The following is a 21,125-nucleotide window of genomic DNA, read 5'->3' as shown; positions in this document are numbered from 1 at the left end:
TTAGGTGAGATTTTTATGCCTAAGTATTTTAAATTACCTATAGAAAATGAGTAGTGTGGGTCTTGGCTTGCAGGGTTCCATGAATTTTCTGTAATAGGTAGAAGTGTTGATTTTGTCCAGTTAATAGAATAATCTGATAACTGTGACAATTTAGTTATTAAGTTAAATACTTCCCCTAACGAAATCGCCGGGTTTTCTAAATAAAGTAAAATATCATCGGCATATAGATAAATTTTATGTTCTGTTACCCCAGAGTGAATTCCTTGAATCCTTCTTTCCTGGCGTATGGCTATTGCAAGTGGCTCAATAAATATTGCAAATAATAAAGGGGACAGTGGGCATCCCTGTCTTGTGCCTCTCTGTAAAATAAAGCTCTTAGATATAATCCCATTAGTAGTAACTGTAGCTTTGGGAGAATCATATAATACTGACACCCAGTGGGTGTTCGTTTCTGTGTGCCCTGTGATTGGCTGGCAACCAGTTCAGGGTGTACCCCGCCTACTGCCCGAAGCCAGCTGGGATAGGCTTCAGCGACCCTTGTGAGGAAACGCGGTTAAGAAAATGGATGGATGGACTAAGATATTGATTTTTATGTCTCTGTTTAAATAATTATTGATAGACTGATAAGGGATTAATGAGACATTTTGTTTCAGTTTAGTCTTAGATGTAAGTGGGTTGCCATGTATTAAAAAAAAAAAACTGCACTCACTAATATTTGGGTCAGTGACAGTCCTGTACTCTCTAATTTAGCCGTAAATCCGGACATTAATGTAAACCTCTTTTGTTGATTTATGTCATGCAGATCTTCCAGCACTGATGTCATGACAAGTCTAACAGTTTCCTCTGCAAAGGAATGTTGGCACGCTTCCTTTTCTGCCCTTAATTACGTTATGAATCATTCCGTTTCAGACATCTGTATTTACTGGAGGATCCGTAAATGCAAATGGGACAACATCAATTGTCTAAAGATGTACATTTGTTGCACATGGAAATGGACAAAGAATCGTTTTTTGTTTTTTTGCAGTTTGAACCCTTTGAACTGAGCTGAAAAAAAAGTTCTTAAAGGCAGAGGTGTATGTTCATTGGGCATTCTTTCCACAGACAAGTCAGTTATTACACTGGGATATCATTAAGGGGTCCAGTCGCAGTGTTGCAACATGTGGTCAAAGTTAACTGTCTGTAGACTAATTCCCACACAGCCCACAATATCTAAAGTGGTGTCCCCTGACTGCAGAAGGTGTAACAAAGTACCCCAACTATACTCTATGTAAATGAACAATAGCTATATATATATATATATATATATATATATATATATATATATATATATATATATATATATATATATATATATATATATAGTAGTATATATAAGTAAGGGGCTCATTAGTCGCACGTAAAAAAAGTTAGTGGTGTGAAAGGAACTTAAAATTAACTCAAACCCCTGTGTATATATATATATATATATATATATATATATATATATACGCAACTAACAAGCCCCTTACTTGAAAAGCCTGTACTAGGGGGAATTCCAGTCTTAACGCAGCAGACATGTCCACTGAAAAAATGAGCAGTAATAAATTTTATAATAATGCATATGTTTGTGGAGACTGGGATCAAGTTGTATTTCTTTCAGCTAAACAAATATTTCTTTCAGCTTAACGAAAACAAAACGGAGGTCATTATTTTCGGCAATAAAGAGGATTGCTGTTAGAAAACACCTTGAGTCACTGTCCTTAGAAACCAAAGACCAAGTTTGAAATCTTGGGGTGCTAATAGACTCAGATCTGACTTTCAGCAATCATATCAAATCAATCACTAAAACAGCCTTTTACCAGCTGAAAAAACATCTCCAGATTGAAGGACTGCATGCTCCAAGTAGACCAAGAGAAGCTTATCCATGCTTTTATCTCCAGCAGACTCAATTACTGTAACGGTCTTCTGACTGGACTCTCACAAAAGAACGTCAGACAATTGCAGCAGAACTCTGCAGCTCAAGTTTTGACCAAAACAAAGAGATCAGAACATATCACTCCAGTCCTTAAAGCAACACTAAGGAACTTTCAGTTTACTGTGATTATGGCTGTGCCATATGGGCAAAAGCGGTATTGTTATGTCTGATGGAAGCCACATTTCCTATGATGACAAGCGCAATGTGTCGTTTTTTAGCTCACGCCAGTGAAATCCCGGGCCAATATTGAACATTGACTGTCCTTTTATTCGCGGTAGCTTTTGACGTATACCATAAAGCAGTAAGGACATTTGTAGTTATTTTGTGTGGCAGTGTTCCTACCATTCTCCACAAAGTTGCTTAGTGACAGTAAAAATGATACAGATCCCCTCAGGCCACGGCAAAGGTACCATTCAACTGGTTTTAAGTCAATGTTTCATCAGAAGAGTTATGAAAATATTTTATTAAGGTTGAAAAGTTTCTTAGTGCTAGTTTAAGACTTTGCACTGGCTGTTATGCTGCACACAAATGGAATAAGCTGCCAACCGAATTTAAGTCAGCCCTGAGTGTAAATGCTTTTAAATGCAGGTTGAAAACTTTGCTTTTTTTCACATACCCTTGATTAAACATTTTAAACCTTTTTAAATCATGTTTTTTTAAAAAACATTTTTTTTAAACTTCCTTACGCTAAATGTTTTTAAAATTTGCTGTCTAATGTTTAAACATTGTCAATGTATGTTCTTTTAGTAAATTTTGTAACTTACTTTTGTTTCCTCTTCTTTGCTTCTGAATGCTGTTAGCTGCTGTGTTTGTTTATGCTTATAGGTGTTGTCTTTCCTTGTGTAAAACACATTGAGTTATGCAGTAATTATTCCATCTAGTGGCAGAAAAATGACCTCAACGCAAATCAGTACAGTACAGTACATCTTTTTAATTTTAACTCAATTTTATGAATGATTATGAAATTACTGTATCAATGGCTAGACGATGCAACCGTATTTGTATTAGTTTTTCCACTTTTATGTTAACAAGAGTATGAAACTTACATTTTACTGTACATTTATAATAATAGGATGTTGTACAAAAGGCATCACTGTGGAAAAAAATATTCTCAGTTCTTTTGTACATTTGAACAAAAAAAAAATTATTCATACCCTTTGCAAACTGTCAAAGTCTATGGGAAAGATCCAAAGCTTTAAAATAATTTGAATAGTCCAAGCTGTTCTAAAGCCTCCTAATTATCCTGATTTATTAGGACAAGCTGTTTAAGTCAACTAAAACTCAACAGGTGAAAAACAGCAGCTCTCTGCAGCACGTTTGACTCTGGACAGTCATGGGTCAGGCCACAGGAGCACACTGAGGGTCTGCATATTGCGCACTGTGGCTGCTCACAAGTGTGGAAAGAGCGATAGGGCCATGTCAAAATGTTTTCAAGTTCCAGAACTTCCAGTAGCTACTGTGCAAAGTATTATTTGAAAAACTGCAAGACATTCTGCACGGTGGAAAATTTCAAAGGACATACCCGTAAGACAAAAGTGACACCTGTGTTGGCCAGGAGCATAGTGAGAGAGGCCTTTGCGAATGGTCATATGGACAAAGTTGAATATTTATGGTCTTATATTTTATGATCAGATTAAAAAAATTAGGCCACAATAATGTATCCTTTATTTGGTGATAAAAAGGGGGAAGCCTGCAACCCGAAGAACAAGATCTTCACTGTCAAACATGCTCGTGGGAACCCAATACTTTGTGGGTGTTTTTCATTTTCAGAATAAAGATGAATGTGAATTTCCAAGTTTATGTCATAACAGTGAAACTAACTTTAATTAATAAATACATAAATAAATGACTGCCATTATTTGATAAAATATTAACAAATACAAAGCATCATCAATTACAAACTGATACTACTACTGATTCTGGTTTAGAAAAGAATATTATGCTAGACCCTCGTGAGGATAAGCGATTCAGATAATGCACATATGTCAAGATCCGATCCTTGAGGGCCTGACTCCTGCATGTTTTCGAGGTTTCTCTACTCCAACGCACCTGATTCAATGATCAGGATAATTATCAGGCTTCAGCTGACTTTTCTGATGAGCTTAAACATGAATCAGCTGTGTTGAAAAAATGCAGGACTCAGGTCTTCGAGTACCGGACTTTGACGCCACTGAGATAATGGTTGGATGGAAAATGCTGTTTGACCATGTAAAATGCACATTTTGCCCTCTAGATGTCGTTAGTTGACTATAAAAAGTGTTTCATATTTGTCTTCTGAAAAGACCTGAATTTCTACTTAAAATATATGAAATTTATGAATGTTATGTTGTTTTTAACTGTTAGGTATTTGGGGTATTTGGTTAAAAGAACTAAAAGGGCTGCATAAAGACAAAACGTTTGCATTACAACCATTACAATCACATACAAATTGGAATGTTTCAACTGTAATAAGCTAGAGCATTTTGCTGTGGTGTGTCGGTCCCGTGTGGTGGAGGTTAATAATACACCCAATGAAGGAATGTATGACAGCTAAGCACACATTTCCTTGAAATTATCATCATCAGAAGCATCATCATCATCAGAAGCATATTTATTTGGAAGACACAAGGTCCATATAAAAAAGACAAACAACATAATACAAAATGAATGATGCATGGGTTGTGAAAATAAATATACAAGAGAAAAATATTACTTTACTTAACTTTAGGACTGACAAAGGAGCAGAAACAAGGGTCATGTTGGAGAAAACATTTAATAAACTTAAGTGAAAAGTAAAACTTAAGAATTGTGTGTGCACTTCATTTAATTTAATTTTTTCAATTAATTTTTTTATTTTCTGGAGAGCTCAGTATTGTTCATTCGGTAATTTTACCGATTTGACATGTCATCATCATTGCTCTCTCTTTTTTATTAAAAAAAAATAATAATAATTTTGTAATTTTATTAAAAAAATAATAATAATAATTTTTATTTTGTATGTGGGTGAGAATGTGTATGTGCATGTGCGTATGTGTGTGTGTGCGTGCATGTGAGTGTGTATTCATTAATTCACCTAAAACCTATTAAAAAATCCCATACCGTTCACCAAAACCGAACACTTCCAGCCAGAGTCGTGAGGCCGTCAGGAGACCCGAGGAGGGACCAAAGAAAAGGAAGGAAAGTGAAATCCAGCACCGACCAGACACCACCCACCTCCCCAAAAACAATGACAGATCTTAAAAAAATTTTTTAAGACCTATACAGTGGCACCTCAGAGTTTGAACGTCTCAGAACTCAACTTCAACCCAAAAAATCTGTGTAAAAAATGCCGAAATGCTCACGTTGCGGTAGTTGAGATGATGCACTAATCATTTCCAGTCAAATCGTGGATACTCCCGGAAGTGATCCATACTCGCAAGTGCATTTTGATTTTTCCACGACAATTTTCTTGCCCAAAGAAAGACAACAGTGCCAGTGGCAGCAAAGCAAAATCTACAGTGCTACGAACCACAGTGGAATTAGCGCCGTTGTAACTACCGTGACTACTACTATACAGTACTGGCACGAGGACCCCCATAGCTATTCAACAACGTGCCAGACATTAAACAATGCACGCAAGGACCGCTTAGTAGTCTAACAATATGCCCAATGTAAAATACACAAACTCAGCAATGAACTTAAGCTAGCGTTAACTTAGCATTTATCATCTACTGATGCCATCACACCACAACAGGTAAGGTATTTTTATTGTTTAAATAGTGTGCTGTACTGTAAATGCAAAAAAAACAAAATATAAATTAAAATAGGAATTTTCTGTTTTTTTAGCTTGGGAACGGATTAATTGCATTTACATTATTTCTTATGGGAAAAAATGTTTCGAAGGTTGAACAATTCGGACTTTGAACACTTCACAGGAACAAATTATGTTCAAACTCCAAGGTACCACTGTATATCCAAATTATAGCAAATGTCCTTAAAATTGCTTGAAATTAATGCCAATTATATTTTTTCAATTTGATGATATTTTCATAAAAGTCATTTTGCATAGAGCACACAATAAAATGAATTTCAAAAAATTGACAAATAAAATGAAACAAATAATTCAGTAGCCAGGAAAAAAAAGTCCCTATCAAAATATGTGGTGGTACAACTTTCTTTTAAGGAATACCGTAGGGCTAAAACTATTGAGTAATAGTATTTGAATACTCGACTGAAAATTGTATTGAGTACTCAATACTCGGCTAAAATATATTTTTGCGTGGATAGTCTTTTAAGTACACAACAAAAAAACAGTTGGTTACCTTTTTTTAATCAACAGTTTATTTTTTCCAAATTGTACACTTACATTATACACCAGAGTAGTGATTTATGAATTTGGAGCAGTTGACCGTAATAAGGCAAATTAAATAGGGATTTTTAAGGAATTTTATTCAAAAAAAATAAAAATTAATAAAAATTAAAAAAATTAATAAATAAAAGGCTTGTGATTAATCTGCAGACATGAAACACATTAGCAAATGGAGTACTGCCCTACAGGCCACATTTTAAATCGGGAGCAAGTTGAAACAGAACGTGGCAGCCTTCACATCACGCTAAAAAATATATATTAATGTATCATGTCATTTGCTCCATTCATGGTGCCTTGGGCGTAAATGCGGCAACTTACCCCACGCCAGGCGCGGCCCAGCCTGGACCAGGATAAGTGGACGTGGAGTGGGAGCAAAGCCCCCGTCAAGGCGACTGGTCCCGCCCCCTCCGGTCAAGGCGACCGGTCCCGCCCCCTACGATCAAGGTGACCGGTCTGGCCCCCTCCGTTCCCGCCCCCTCTGGTCAAGGCGACTGGCCCCTTCCCGTCCCGCCCCTTCCGATCAAGGCGGCCGGCCTCCTCCGGTCCCGCCTCCTCCGGTCCCGCCCCCTCCGGTCAAAGCGACTGGCCTCCTCCCGTCCCGCCCTCTCCAGTCAAGGCGACCGGCCCCCTCCCGTCCAACGCAACCGGTTCCCTCCCGTCCAAGGCGACCGGCCTCCTCCCGTCCGACCTCCTCCGGTCAAGGCGACCGGCCTCCTCCGGTCACGGCGACTGGCCTCCTCCCGTCCGGCCTCCTCCGGTCAAGGCGACAGGCCCCCTCCGGTCAAAGCGACTGGCCTCCTCCCGTCTCGCCCCCTCCGGTCAAGGCGACCGGCCCCCTCCTGTCCAACGCAACCCGCTCCCTCCCGTCCAAGGCGACCGGCCTCCTCCCGTCCGACCCCCTCCGGTCAAGGCGACCGGCCTCCTCCGGTCACGGCGATTGGCCTCCTCCCGTCCCGACTCCTCTGGTCAAGGCGACCGGCCTCCTCTGGTCCCGCCCCGTCCGGTTCGGTCCCGCCCCTTCCGGTCAAGGCGACCGGTCCCCCAAGGCAACCAGCCTCCCTCCGGTCCCACCCCCTCTGGTCAAGGCGACCGGTCCCGCCCCCTCCAGTCAAGGCAACTGGTCCCTCCCCCCTCCAATCAAGGCGACCGGTCCGGTCCCGCCCCTTCCGGTCAAGGCGACCGGCCTCCTCCGGTCCCGCCCCCTCCGGTCAAGGCGACCGGCCTCCTCCAGTCACGACGACTGTCATCCTCATGACATATATATATATATATATATATAGTTTTTGTACAATTTAACATTTAAAGTTCAAATGTTCCCCATTCACTGGTACAGTTGGTAACGTGTATTGTCAGTTAGCTAGTCACGGTCAAAGAGTCTGGATGGATGAAAATACAATGTGGGATTTTATAGCATTGTTATTAATACAAGCATGGTTAATAACATGTAATAGTGGTTCATTCTATCCTTTTTTATTTTATAGTGTATATTCATCCTTGATTCTCAGCAAAATAATGAAAATTAAATTGGCACAGAGCAGAAAGTCTAATGTGTGCATCCTCTGACTTGAAATTACTGTACACTCTGATTTTTTGATTTCGGATTTGTAGCAGGGGGCTCCCGTTGTCTTAAAGCAGCAGAGTGAGCACTGATCCAAATCAGTCAGCTGCACTGTTGCTCATGTGTGCATGCAACCTCCTTCCCTCTCATTCAGTGCTTTACAATGACCCCTCCTCCATCCTAAATCCTACTCCTGCTCCCGAGTGCAGTCATTTCTAGTGCAGAGAAACGTCCCTGGTGACACTGAAGGATGATGCAGGTTCTTTCCTCCATTCTGCGTCTCAGCAGCCCACCACCACCTCCCAAAACCATGTATTACCTATTTCCTCGTTTTGATATGCCCTCTTGCTGCCAGCCTCTCCTGCACTCATATTGCCCCTTATCCCTATCTCTCTGCCTCTCTCTCTCTCTCTCTCTCTCTCTCCCTCTATCCCTCGCTCGCTCACTGCTCAGGCACTGCAGTGCTGATTGTGATTGCACACACACACACACATGCACCCACACAAAGTGAGAGGCAAGGACTGCAGCAGCATGCGCCAAGCGCGGTCGAGCTGCTGGGGAACATGAGAAAGGCGAAGTGAGGCGAGAATGTTATGTGCTGTCTCACGTCAGCATGCATCATTGCAGCGGTGGCGGTGATGCATTTCAAGAGCAGAAAGCTTATGTTATCCTGCCTCCTCTGCACTGCCTCTGCATCCTGTTCTCCCTGCTCCTCCCACTCCAACTCTTCCTCCTCCTCATCCTCCTCCCGTCTACTGCTTCACTAGACAGGACTATAGATTAAACGCGGCTAGCGAGCGCTGGATAATCATGTCCAAGATTCCTCTGTGGCGATGCTACAACTCCATCTGCGCTGATTGCTGGATTTTAATATGACATATGAGGCTAGATGAGCTGCAAAAGATCTTGGATGTGTATATCTCTCATAACCAGCTCATTTCCTTGTTTTTGCTGGTTGTTTTTTGCCTTTCCTGGCTAGCAGGCACTGCAGCATCAGGACCGCAAGACCGACGAAGTAGTAGGGCATGAGGACCCAGGACGATCCAAACGAAGGGCTCCATTGCTACCACTGCTGAGGTGCTTAGCTTGATTATTAATTTTTATTTTTTTTTTAATTTTGGAGTGTCTGGTGAGGGTGGGTGGTGAGAGCACAGGTATCCAGGCCCCTGCAGAGCTGAGCAGAGCAGGGTGGCTCGTGCGTAGAAGAAGCAAGCAGGACGTCCTGTGGGAAAGGGCCGGCTCAAGCATTAGCCTCCTGATGGTGGCTATTTTTGTCCCCCCTAGCTGAGTGACTGGGACAGCGGGTGGAAGAGAAGATGCTTATGGCCCGAGACACGGCGCGAGATGAGGCTCAAAAGCTACACAGGAAGTGGCTGAAGCATCAGGCCTTCATGGCAGAACTGGCCCGCAACAAGGAATGGCTGGCCAAGATAGAACAGGTGAGTAGATGTGATCATGACATGATGCGGGATGGAGCAGGTGAGTCAGAGTCTGGGTGCCATGTTAGTAAGATGACATGTCTGAGTTGTGTTGAATGCTAGGTGGATTTGGGGGATGTGTCATAACTCATTGATCCTTGCGTAATTACTTAGCAAAGGAGGCATCCTGAATAACATTCTCAAGGTTATGAATGTTTATTGTGCTTTTCACATTCACAGGTGGCATGATGGCTTCAGCCTCTCTAGCAGCAATGTAAAGAGCATAGTTGCGTCAGCCCATCGTTTAGGTTACAGTTGATTTTGAGGGCACAAAAACGTTTGCAGAAGCCATGATTTGTACAGAAAGATAATGTACGTTATTTTCAATGTACATTGACTCTGCCTCAATGAAGCTAAGGTCAGCTATTGACATGTAAATTAGCCAAGTTAGCACTCCACATAGACCACACCGCATATATTTTGTTACTTTCATTCAGGAATAGGATTCCCAGATGAAGATGTTCTAGTTTGAGAGTAGATCCTGATTGTTTTAGGTTATTTGTTAGTGTGGTTTGCAATGTAAACTCTTCAAAATGAACCTTTTCAGTCATTTCTGTGTGGTAGAATTCAAATGTGAACACTTTTTCATACAAATGTCTTTTACTGTACTTAAATCAGTTGATACAATTGACTGTAATGATCTTGAGACGTTAATTTAATGTTGTCTCCATGGTTAAATATTCATGAGATAGATAGCATTGTAACTAATTATATCCATGGTCCTAGAAGACAAGTCCTACTACTGGTGGTAATGTACCTAATGCATTAAATTATGTCTTCTGTTTATGTGAAATACATCTTGAGATTATGCTGTAGCCCTGACCACATCCACTCTAAAAACAGTTGGGACAAAAATAACCCAACTCAACTGGGTCTAAAATGGATCGATCCTCTACTTGGGTCAATTTGACCCAACTTTGAGTCAAGAAATGGGTCTTTCAGCGTAAAACAACTCATAAATATTTGTTAGATCCTTTACTTGGGTCAAAAAAAAGGATCATTTTGTATAAAACAACCCAGAAAGTTGGCTCAAATTGACCCATAAAGTGGATCCGTCCATTTTTAATCGGTAATCGGGTTACTTTTGACCCAACTGTTTTTTAGAGTGTCCCTAAAGGGAAAAGCCGAAAGGAAAATAAGAAGATGTTTAAGACATAGCCTGTGGGCTAAATTGGTACCGCCACATATTTTTATGTAGACCACCCGAACATAAAATGTGCAGGATTGTCTTAAAATAAAAGCATTTAGTAGACTCATTAGTAAATATTGTTTTTTTGGCTTAATGAGAGCATACTCTCAGAGCTACTTCCAAAACAAAGGGGCCTATTTTTGTAAACAATCGAGCGTATTTGTGAATTTACTAAACTGTTCTTAGGCCTCGATAGGCATTCTGTCATATTATATTGCACAGATCTGGCAATTTGACCAAAAGTAGACTTTAGATTTTAGGCTAGCTAAGGAGGTCTAACTTGTGGTGCAGGTGCGATGGTGTAACCATGATTTTACGTACTTGTGTGGTGGATGTCATCGTATTTCCAGAGCTGGGCACTTCCATTAATCGTCAATTCCCATTGATGACGATGCCTTCATTTCGATGCGTGCCTCTGCATGTTTGGCGAATGCTTTATGACACAAAGGCTCGCACTCTTTTTGCATTTCCTTTTAAATGTACTTTGTGATCACCAATCTCCTGGATCTACATGGAATGTAGACCATGTGGCTCTTTCTCTGCGCTGAATTAAAGAGAATGAGGAAAGCATTGGCTTGGGAGTCGGCTGCCTTTCCTCCTACAACGGCACACAATAGCACAAACACCCACTTCTAGCTGCGCGAGTTGAGGAAAATACCTTGAGAAAGAAAATTCCACCCAAGCTGCTATACTTACTCTGGGCACAAGAATAGGGCCTAAAATCTTGTGTTTCGGTAAATATTAGTCTATATGGTAAAATGGAATTAAAATTTGGTTCCAATAATAAAGACATTACATGCACCAGGCCTTCTGAGGGCTTCTATAACTGATGCGAATTACGGTATGATAAAATGACTTTAACAACTCTGATCTAAACACTCAAAAAATAGTTACCAGACAACATGAGCTCTATTTCGTGACTGATGTAAATCCTGCATAGCACATGCCGTGACTTCCCCCGAGGTGGGTTAAACCCACTGTTGGTAATTTTACAGACAAGTGCAGGCCAGCGGATCTGTGAGAGGGAGCGCTGTGCCGCTGTAGGAGTGATTATGCCAAACTTCAATTATGGACAGTCGAAGCTGCTCCTTCCATCCCAAATTAATGGTACTAGTCGTGCACTGGAGTCTCAACACATCTGCGCCATGAAGTGGGCACTTGGAGACCATCTACTCTTGGTGTGCCCCCCTCAGAGCTGTGCTGCCCAGTGGGATGATTTAAGAAATATAATACAACAATTAATGCTCGATATTCATTTAACTCATTCCCTCCCAGCCATTTTCACTGGAGCAACCCCCTCTGCTTCCGGCTGTTTAACTGGATTTTGACTGATTTCGCAAGGTCCACAGAATATTCTGTTCTATTGCTATAAAAACATGGAACCTACCAAAAGAAAGATTAGAGTCTCTTCTTTCATCAGGAAAAAAGTATATTTCTATCTGTTTAGATAGCTTCAGATAGATTAGAATATATTGGAATAGATTAGCAAATAGCTAAGTTTCATCATTATTCATAAACTTGTTGAAAACACTGGGAAAAAGAGCTTGTTGCAACATGGCCCTGGCAGATCTCTTATACACTGCTGCCACCTGTTGGCTGTTTTTTGTAATAACTACAATTGCTTTAAGCGACCTTAAGCGGTGAGATATTTGTGAAATGCATTTGTTGCATTGGACCAGGTGCTTTTTGTGCTCAGCGCAAGTCTAGCTCAAAATGTAGTCTGGCTGTGTGCATGGGTGGAGTTTTATTTATTTTTGTATTTTTATAGACGGGTACAGCTACAAATGGGCATTTGTGCCATTGTGGGAGTGAACATAGCTGATCTGATTCCTGGCCAATCAAAGTAGCTCCTCTCATTCCGTTTAAATTTGGTGCAAGTGAGGCTTGTGGTCTACTGTACATTGCAGAAGCAGAAATTGACTCAATTAAGTCTATGCAGGAAATCAGCGATCGCAAAGTTTGTTTATAAGAAACTGCAAGATCTCCACTTGCGGATGATATAAAGTTGGCCATCTCAAAGTGGTCACCTGGACACCACCTTCCACCACCGATCCTGCGTCTGTGTGACAACAACCCGACCCCCTCACCCCACACACACAGTACAGTACATTCAGTAGTTGCGCCGCCGTCAGGGAGGTACTTTTAAAAATGAAGTGATAATAATAATGCATGCAATGAATTTATTTCTTCAATGAGTCAGAGGTTTCAATGGCACGCTGTTGTCATATTTGATGGGATCCACCGCACATCACATTGCACCATTCACTTGTGTGTGTTAAACGTGCTTTTAGCTGGTCTAAGGTCTAGTCTACTTTCTGTACGTGCACTGTAATAGAAAACACCCGAGGTCCGCTGGAACGCCCAGCATGGCGTAGTGCGGTGTGCCAAATTCAGTAAACTACACTTGCCCAGCATGAAAATGAAGATGCGCCAGTGTGTACGCTGAGCGCACATGCACCTATCTACGAAAATAGAGCTCCAACTGTCTAATGTTTTGCAGGTATTAGTCGTGGTCTGAGCACCTGAAAGGTTTAGATCGAATTTCCACCAAACGATCTGGACGTTGATGTCACGCGTCCCAAAATGGGAGCGTTAGCAAAGCCCTTTTGGCTGCATAGAAAAGGCTTCTGCCACTTTGAGTAAACGGCAAACGCCGCACTTTAACAATGATTGACAGCTGTTGTGGCCCAGCTGCCACAAGAGGCAAAAAAAGGATTGCGCATGCTCCAGACTACCAAGAGGAACCAATGCGTAGCCAATGTTGCACTTTGTACATGGTGGCTGAATCAGCAGATGCTAACTGTTACCACATGCAAAATGTGGGGGAAATAATCAGTTTCGTTCATTTGTGCTGCTGCGGTTTAATAGATATTACACAGTTGAATTAAATAACTGACCAACAACATTAAGAAGACTTTTTATGGCATAAATGACGGCGGCCGCGGCCGGATTAGCAGCTGCTAAATTGCTAAAGTACCTAAGAAACACACTGCAAGACTTGCGTGAAACTGCTAACATTGACGGCATTTTGACCAAACATAAAGGGGAAATAAATCCGGATTGTACAAATTTATAAAGCCTTTGTATGATCAGATTTAAAAGCACTCAGTGTCAAGAGAGGAGGTAATTCCACGGAGCAGCGTCGCCGAGTTGAAAAAAAAAAAAGCCTTTCTAGCACTTCATCTGCAATCCAACTATGTCCACCTAGCGCATGTATATCATGTCCTTTTCATCAAAGTGACTGTCAATGCTCTTGGGCGCAAAGTTGACAGATAAACGCTAGTTTTAGCCCTACTTGCCATTCTAGTCCATTAACGCTGCGCCGCTACTTTCCTGCTACAGGGGTGTGTGTTCAGAGAAATAGTCACATGATGTCACTCCACCAGGTGCATCTACGCTCCTTCTGCTTTGCCGGTTAGCCCAGCTTAGCCGAGACCGGTCTACCAATTTGGTGAACACACGCAGCTGAGTAGTGTTGAAAGTACTCTACACTAGTGTCAGTGTTAAACATTTGATTTTGCCAAACTACACTTACTGTTAAACATTTAATTCTGACAAACTACACTTACCTCTGGTGTTTAAACACTTATGAGTGTATTTCACTAGTGTCAGTGTTAACAGTGTTAAACGGTGTTAAACACCTAACAGTGTTAAAATCACACTGCTACATATTTGATCGAACACTGGAAATTTAACACTGACCGATTTGCTGTGTCGTTACTGGACAACTGGCTCTGCCCCTGAGTCACGGCTGCCTATCTCATAATTGGATAGATGACTTGATCTAAGCCGTTGTGTCGCTGTGATCTGTCCAGGCTTGGCGTTTTTCTACCTATGTGCACTCTCTGGCACAATTATCTAGTTGAAACCAAAACATCAGGTCACACATTTTCACATGGGCTAGCCTGAGACAACAACCGTGTGGGTGGGCGGCCAAGACAGCATAAGAGTTGAGTCCATTTTGAATAGATTAGACCTTTTTCCGCATCCAGAAAAGGCTCCACAGCTGTGTGCTTGATCTTTCTGGGAGCCAGTAAATAGTTCAACTGAGAACATGCAGTCTCCTAGTTAGTGGGTCCTCAAGCGCATTTCCCTAGATTGTATTTTACAATACTGATATAAAGTTAATGTTAGGCAGTTTACTGTGCAGTGGAATCTTCAGGCATTCCTCAAATTTCAAAACAAATTTTCCTAAAATTTGTTTCAGGGTCAAACATTTATCAACTGTATACCAGTGCCTTAACAATTTTTTATAACATAGTTGTCACACATGGGAACCACTAATAATATGAAAAAGAAAACTGCAAATGTGAGTTATATGTCTCACTTTTTAACATTTGTGATAGTAACAAACACTCCTTAAAACAAAGTTACCATCTGTTCTCTTCTCACAATCTTCTCTTCACACCTTTTGTTCAAGCTGAATGTTTTCTCACAATAAGTGTAAAAAAACAAAAAGCTACAAAAGCCCAATAGAGAGCTAAACACAGAGAAGTTTACCCTTCCTCACTCACATGTACACTTCCGGAATTTTTTTTTATTCTTCAACCCTCAATTGTGCAAACTCAGAGGTATTCAACCTTAGAGGGTCCACTATATATGATATAAACATTTTATATTTTTGAATTAGGATTCTTATTAACAATTAACTATCAAACAAATTACGTCAGTATCAGCACTTATTAGTTACATTGCATGTTTTCCTATTATCCTATAGGCTATTCATGTATACTGTGTGCTTGTGTTGTCTTGCTGATGTAATTAAACAATATCATACGAGAACAGTCTCCTATGATGCTGGAATTTTGTTAAATTGTAAGCCATAATGCTCAAAGGTGACAATGACATGACAGTTCTGTTCTGTCCAGTTACATGTTCAACAGATGTTTTAAAGAGTTACGGTTTTGGTAAAAATGTATTTAATAGTCTATGTCAATAATCATATTAAAATTCAGGCGACAGTCAGTATAGCAATCACAACCATCAATGGAACGGGATGATTCCAGGTGTTGAGCCACAGTTATTTAGTTAATTATACACTAGGTCCGACATATGTTATCTCAATATCTTTTGCTATTGATCCACATCTTGTTTCCTTATTTGGTCTTCATACAACAAAAACTGGGAACTTTTGCTTTTTTATAAACAGTATGTATAATCTTTGATATCCTTTTTCTCACGATTGCAAGATAATTCTGATTGAAAATACCCAGGATGCCCTAGCTAGCTATTCTAGTTGGTCAAAAAAACATTATCATAGGACTGCTCATTAATATTTGGTAAGTACATCATGAGACAGGATCAGTCTTACTCAACCTATGTGTTGTCCTAAAAGTAATCATGAACACAAGAGAGGTATACCCTAAATCCAGTGATTCAAGTGGGCCGGAACGCAGCGTTATGGAGGTTCGGCAGTTCTAAATATCTCCCTTCAGCGTTCAGGTACTTTTCTTAATGTGCAAAGAATGTACTGTCTGTGTTTCTATATGCTTGACAATGCATGTTTTGATCCCAAAAAGCTGTTCCACCGAGCACTGCTCATCCACGGACTTACAGTACATATAGTATGGAAGTCCGTGCACTCATCACATCACTAAGCGCACGCTTACTCTGCTATTGCTATGATTCCTAAAAGCATGGAAGTGTATAAGACTTGATTATTTAATGCATAGAAATGGTCAAGGTATACAGCTAACTGCAACATACTAATTAGTTCACCAATCAGAAACGTGGATGTCTTACGTTCATGCTCTTCAAGGACCTGAACGTTGACTGTGTCAATGCACTTTTGAACATCATTCCAAGAGAGGAACTCTTGGCCGTTTGCAAGAGACTCCGCCCGCTGCTCAGTTAGGGCGTCAGCATATCTGATGAAGGAGAACATTGTAAATTTTTATTTTCATCTAATTAAAGGAGTTATCCAAGAACTTGAGATCTGTTAGACCACAGCTTGAGCTTGACAAACGTTAAACTTAAGGTGACCTGCTGCTATGCTGTGATATTGCAACTTCCAACAGTTGACATACCTGTTTAGGTTCTCTTGGTCCATGTTTGTGAAACCCAGAGGTGAGTCTGTTAGTTGCTCGATCTCAGCCTGTGGATCTTTGGTGTCCAGAACATCATTGAGCACAGCTACAGCCGACAGCATTTCCACAGCCACATTTAACTCCTCATGGCCCAGGCCAGACTGAACGCAACAAATGTAATCAAACACATGCACTGTATATTGCATACTGACCAAAATACCCATAAAGTACCCATATGTGCTTTACGAGAGAAGCGTCATTCATGTCACCAGCTGTAGAGTAAACGTGATGCTAGCCCGATGCTAGCCGCCCCAAACGGTCAGACTCTGAGGTGGATTCGCAGGCTGACACAGCATGGACATAAAAAAAAACAACCTGGACTGCTTATAAAGCGAGAAGTGAAGCCGGTGGCGGCCGTCTTGCATTGCCACACCTTCAGTAAGTTGAATACATTGACTTTTCCGCTGAGTAATTTTCAAATTTTTCCTCTATGGTGAAAATACCACAGTATGTCGTGTACGGTTGTACCAATAAATATAAGATAAGTGTAGGAGAAGCTCTAAATACGGATTTCATCAGTAAGAATGTGAATATAAATGTTCTCTCATAAGGTATTTTTCTGAGTGCAACTCAAAGATTGGTCTGCATCATCATGTTGTGAGAACCATCAACAATGAAATGAAAGCAAAGGCCATCAAGAAAATCACTATGTAAACCCAACTGTCTTCTGCAAGTCACCATTCACAATACTGAGATAATATACGCCGAATGGTTGATGCAAACAAAGAAGTTTGTTCTTTGCTCGGCTCTCATTACTTCAAAGAGGGATCCTGGCGTGAAACATTCACTGATAAGTATTTTCAGGGGGCGGGGACAAAATTTGTCAGTAACAATCTAATTACTGAGCGAGTGAAGAGTTTTATATACAATTATAGGATTTTATTTATTTATTTATGTATTTATTTATTTATTGATATGTAGTGGAATTGGGGGAGTATCGGCACTTTTTTCCCCCAACTTAAAACACTGCCTACATTTTTCCGGATACAGATAGCTACTTCTAACTGCAATTGCTATATTGACTGCTTATGCTGGTCTTGTCCAAATGTGCTGGTGATGTGATGCAGTTAAATATTACTTTTAGAATAGAATATAAGTATTTAACGCTGTTGGGGTGAGGTAACGTGCATGTTTTCGTCCTGCCCCGTCTCCCTCCTCCCTTCGTCATGTTTTCCTTTTTCCCCATCTAAGAAACTCTAAGTCTAAGAAAGCTAATTAGTGAACCACCAGGCTAACCGTTCCGTCTCCATTTGTTGGTCATTGTTTTTCTTTCTTTTTTTTCCATGTTTTTTGGATGGGTTGTGACTGTGAAAACAAATTCTTTGTGTGTTTATACATTATTATTATGAAGGCAGTGGTAGGCCAATAGTAGGCCCATTTCTACAAAACACTGCGTTATCTCTGATTATACTCAGCAAGCCTTCCAGCTTGCTTCAGGTATGTGGACAGAGTTTTAATATTCATTTTCTCAGTAATTGACTTGATTGTGAGAAATTTGTTCCCCAAGTATTGTTTACGAATGTCCTGGTAGGCAGTACGCCTTCCCACACGGTGGTTAGGTGGTCTTCTAGACCACATTTTGGGCACGTTGTGGATATAGCCTGGCATGTAGTATTTTTGTGTTTGTGGAGATTGCAGTGTCCGTTAAGGACTCGTACTACGAGATTCATTTGACTCCTACTCGTACTCAAGATGCGGTCGCACAGCCAAATTGAAGGTCATCCAACGTTTTCCTTTGCTCTCTCACAATCACTATGTTTTTCCCACGCCAACTGCCAGCGTATGTTTGTACATATGTTAAGATGTTAAGAACCCTTCCTCCACGAAATGTGCCCAAACACAGCACAGGTCTGGTTCCAAACAGAGATGGCAAATCCAGGTCCAAAAAGTAAAAACCCTGCCACAGATTGGCTTTAGCCCCTCGTGCGAGCTAGCTAACTCCCTAGCAGGTAAACAAGCAACTGGGGAGCTAGCTAGGACCTAGGGCTAAAATCAAACTGTCGCAGCGTTTTTTACCTTCTGGACCTGGATTTGCCACCTCTGGTTCCAAAATGCTTGGGAATTTCTCCAAAAATAAAACTGAAGCCATTAGACAACAACAACTGAGGTGACAGGTGATGCAAAGTTTTGGCTTTGCTCAAGACGCAGCCATATTGTCGCTCAGTCATTTTTCATGAGTCGAGTGGGTGTTTAACAACAATAAAGGTACTTGAATAATGAGTAGAACATCCACTTCACTATGACAAAGAAATCTGATGCGCTCATTTTGTACGCCTTTTGCCTTTTCTCATCTATTGCTTACAAAGTAGGTCAGAGACTCATTTTGACCTATGCTATAGGCCACATAAAACAGTTTTAAAGCCTACTTTGCCTTCTTTAAAAAAAAAAAAAAAAAAAAAAAAAAGCACAGCCATTGGTTGTGAAGTGTTCACTTTTGAGCAGCTGGCATGTGTTAAATTCTCACCAAATGTGCTGTAAATTAACATTGTGTGGCCAGTCCGAGGTGTAGTCAGCTGTGATGGGGTCTAGGTACCCTGTCACCCAGAACGGAAGAAGTGATGCACAAAATTGATGTCTTTAAACAGCTACCAATTGTTTGTTTTTTTCTTTAGTTGTTGTTTTATTCCTAACCTCCTTGTTAAGTAGTGGTTTAATTCAGATGCAAACGTTTTAATTACAGTTGTATACAGCGAATGCACATACAAATGTCCCTGTTGTATTTTTAAGCTCTAAAATATAGCTTTGGCTCAGACTTAATTGGACAACTAACAATGCATTTTGCATTTGGATAATGTGGAATAAAAGAGAGACACACACAGTATGTGACATGGTTTTACTTTTCTCCCTTCCGTAGGTGTAAATGAATTTTGTCACCAGAAAGTGCTTGCATAACTAAAATTTTACTGCTGCGTCAGCATCACAGGACAGCCTGCAGAATTTAGAACAGTATTGTAATGCCATGTAGATGCAATTTCAACATTGAACCATGTTATCCATGGATGCATTGAACAAAACCATCACCTCGCAAATGTTCATTTGAGCCAACTGTGCAAAGGTTGTGCCACAGCACAGCACACCCGCAGCCTGATTCCCATTCCACAAAGCTTTGATTTGCCTACCTCCCTTCCTCCTCTTTTACTCTGTCTTTCCTCATCTGCGCTTCCCTCGCCACCACCCTCTCTCTGATTTCTTCTCCTCTTGCCTCTGTGTGTCAGTAAAGCCACGAGAGGAGGGAGACTGCTTTCTGCTGGCTCTGCATTACGGGAGAGAGAATGAGGCTGAGGGACGTGAAAGAGACTGAGCACAAGCAGAAGTTGAACAGTGAGGCTGTGCCAAGAGGAGGAAAGCAGCACTGCATTATGGAAGCCATTGAATAGATTGTCAAGCTCTACAGCAAAAATACAGGAGAGAATCAGAATTTTTGATGGTCTTAATTTGATATATAGAATGCATTTTAATGTTGATGTATAGAATTTTTAGTCCATGAGCAACCTGACTCTTAAAGCACATTTCAGGAATTTTTTATTTTGTAAGTTGTAACCCTCCCATTAGAGTCAACATTTTAGGGATATATCGGACTAAATAGGGAAGGTGCAAAATTACAGGTTGATCTTTAACAAGGGACTTCAATGTTAAAAACATAATCTTGGTTTAAATGATTTGAATGAATTGCAAGTTTCATGCCTGCAGCACAATGTTTACTGCAGGACTCTTCAGACCACACCCCATGCATACAGTATATCAGTGACGTGCAGTGAGCTCTAGGTTTGGGTAGGCAGCCAGTCGCAAATTGAGACGCACACACCAATTACAAATTTGTGTGTCGGCAGTACAACATATCCTAGGGTGACCATATTTTCATTTCCCCCCAAAAAAGAGGACACTCAGCCCGACCTCGAGATATTTGATACTCAGATAAAAGATGCCATACAGTCAAACTATTTTAACATATGCCTCCTCTATATGGTTAGAGAATAAAACAAAAAACATGAATCCTTTTTGAAGTCTTACATTTTTTTTGCTCCGCAATATTTATATTTATTTTTTACTTCGAGCGGGGTTCGTAACAATTGCCTCCAGTGCGGCAGCTCAACATCCACTCAGCTAAAGTTCTGGGCCACCGTCACAGCCATTTGTCGCACAACGAAAAATGTACTATTTCAAATCCGCCTGGATGCCCGGAAAGAATGTAATAAAGTGAATATCTCCTTGTAAAACAGCCTAATTGCTCACAAAATCAGGCTAGCAATAGCAATACCAAACACCATGTATTGTAAAGTGAAACAGCCAGTTAATCGAATCACATCCACAGAGCCAATCTTTCCTTTTGCACCATTCTTTGTGAAAAGTACGAATAATTCTTTGTCCCTGACTTTGCTCTGAAGATCCGGTAGCTAAGGCATTAGTCTCTCATCCTTCAAAAGCTGACGTTTTTCCTCAAAAGAAAGGCGTGAAAATAGTTTTATATTCTCCAGAGTGGCGTCATCTGACTGCTTTGCTGTGCACTAAGTGTGTTTTGAATTCACGTATGCA

General features: G+C 40.8%; 1 protein-coding gene across 4 annotated transcripts in view; it reads left to right on the top strand.

The window, feature by feature from the left end:
- Positions 1–8,356: 8,356 nt before the first annotated feature.
- sptbn4a (spectrin, beta, non-erythrocytic 4a) overlaps positions 8,357–21,125 on the top strand; it is a 52,189-nt gene continuing 39,420 nt past the window's right edge. For 3 of the 4 annotated variants that reach the window (XM_077547204.1, XM_077547206.1, XM_077547207.1), the window contains exon 1: positions 8,357–9,278. In XM_077547204.1, the coding sequence (XP_077403330.1) occupies positions 9,156–9,278 (123 nt within the window). In that variant the 5' untranslated portion in view covers positions 8,357–9,155. The remainder of the gene's footprint in view (positions 9,279–21,125) is intronic. The other variant, XM_077547205.1, reaches the window with a different exon arrangement.

The sequence above is a fragment of the Vanacampus margaritifer genome, chromosome 16 (genome assembly GCF_051991255.1).
Source record: "Vanacampus margaritifer isolate UIUO_Vmar chromosome 16, RoL_Vmar_1.0, whole genome shotgun sequence".
NCBI classification, from domain to species: Eukaryota; Metazoa; Chordata; class Actinopteri; order Syngnathiformes; family Syngnathidae; genus Vanacampus; species Vanacampus margaritifer.
Note: the sequence above shows the minus strand (reverse complement) of the source record. Positions and strands in the feature narration are given on the sequence as shown.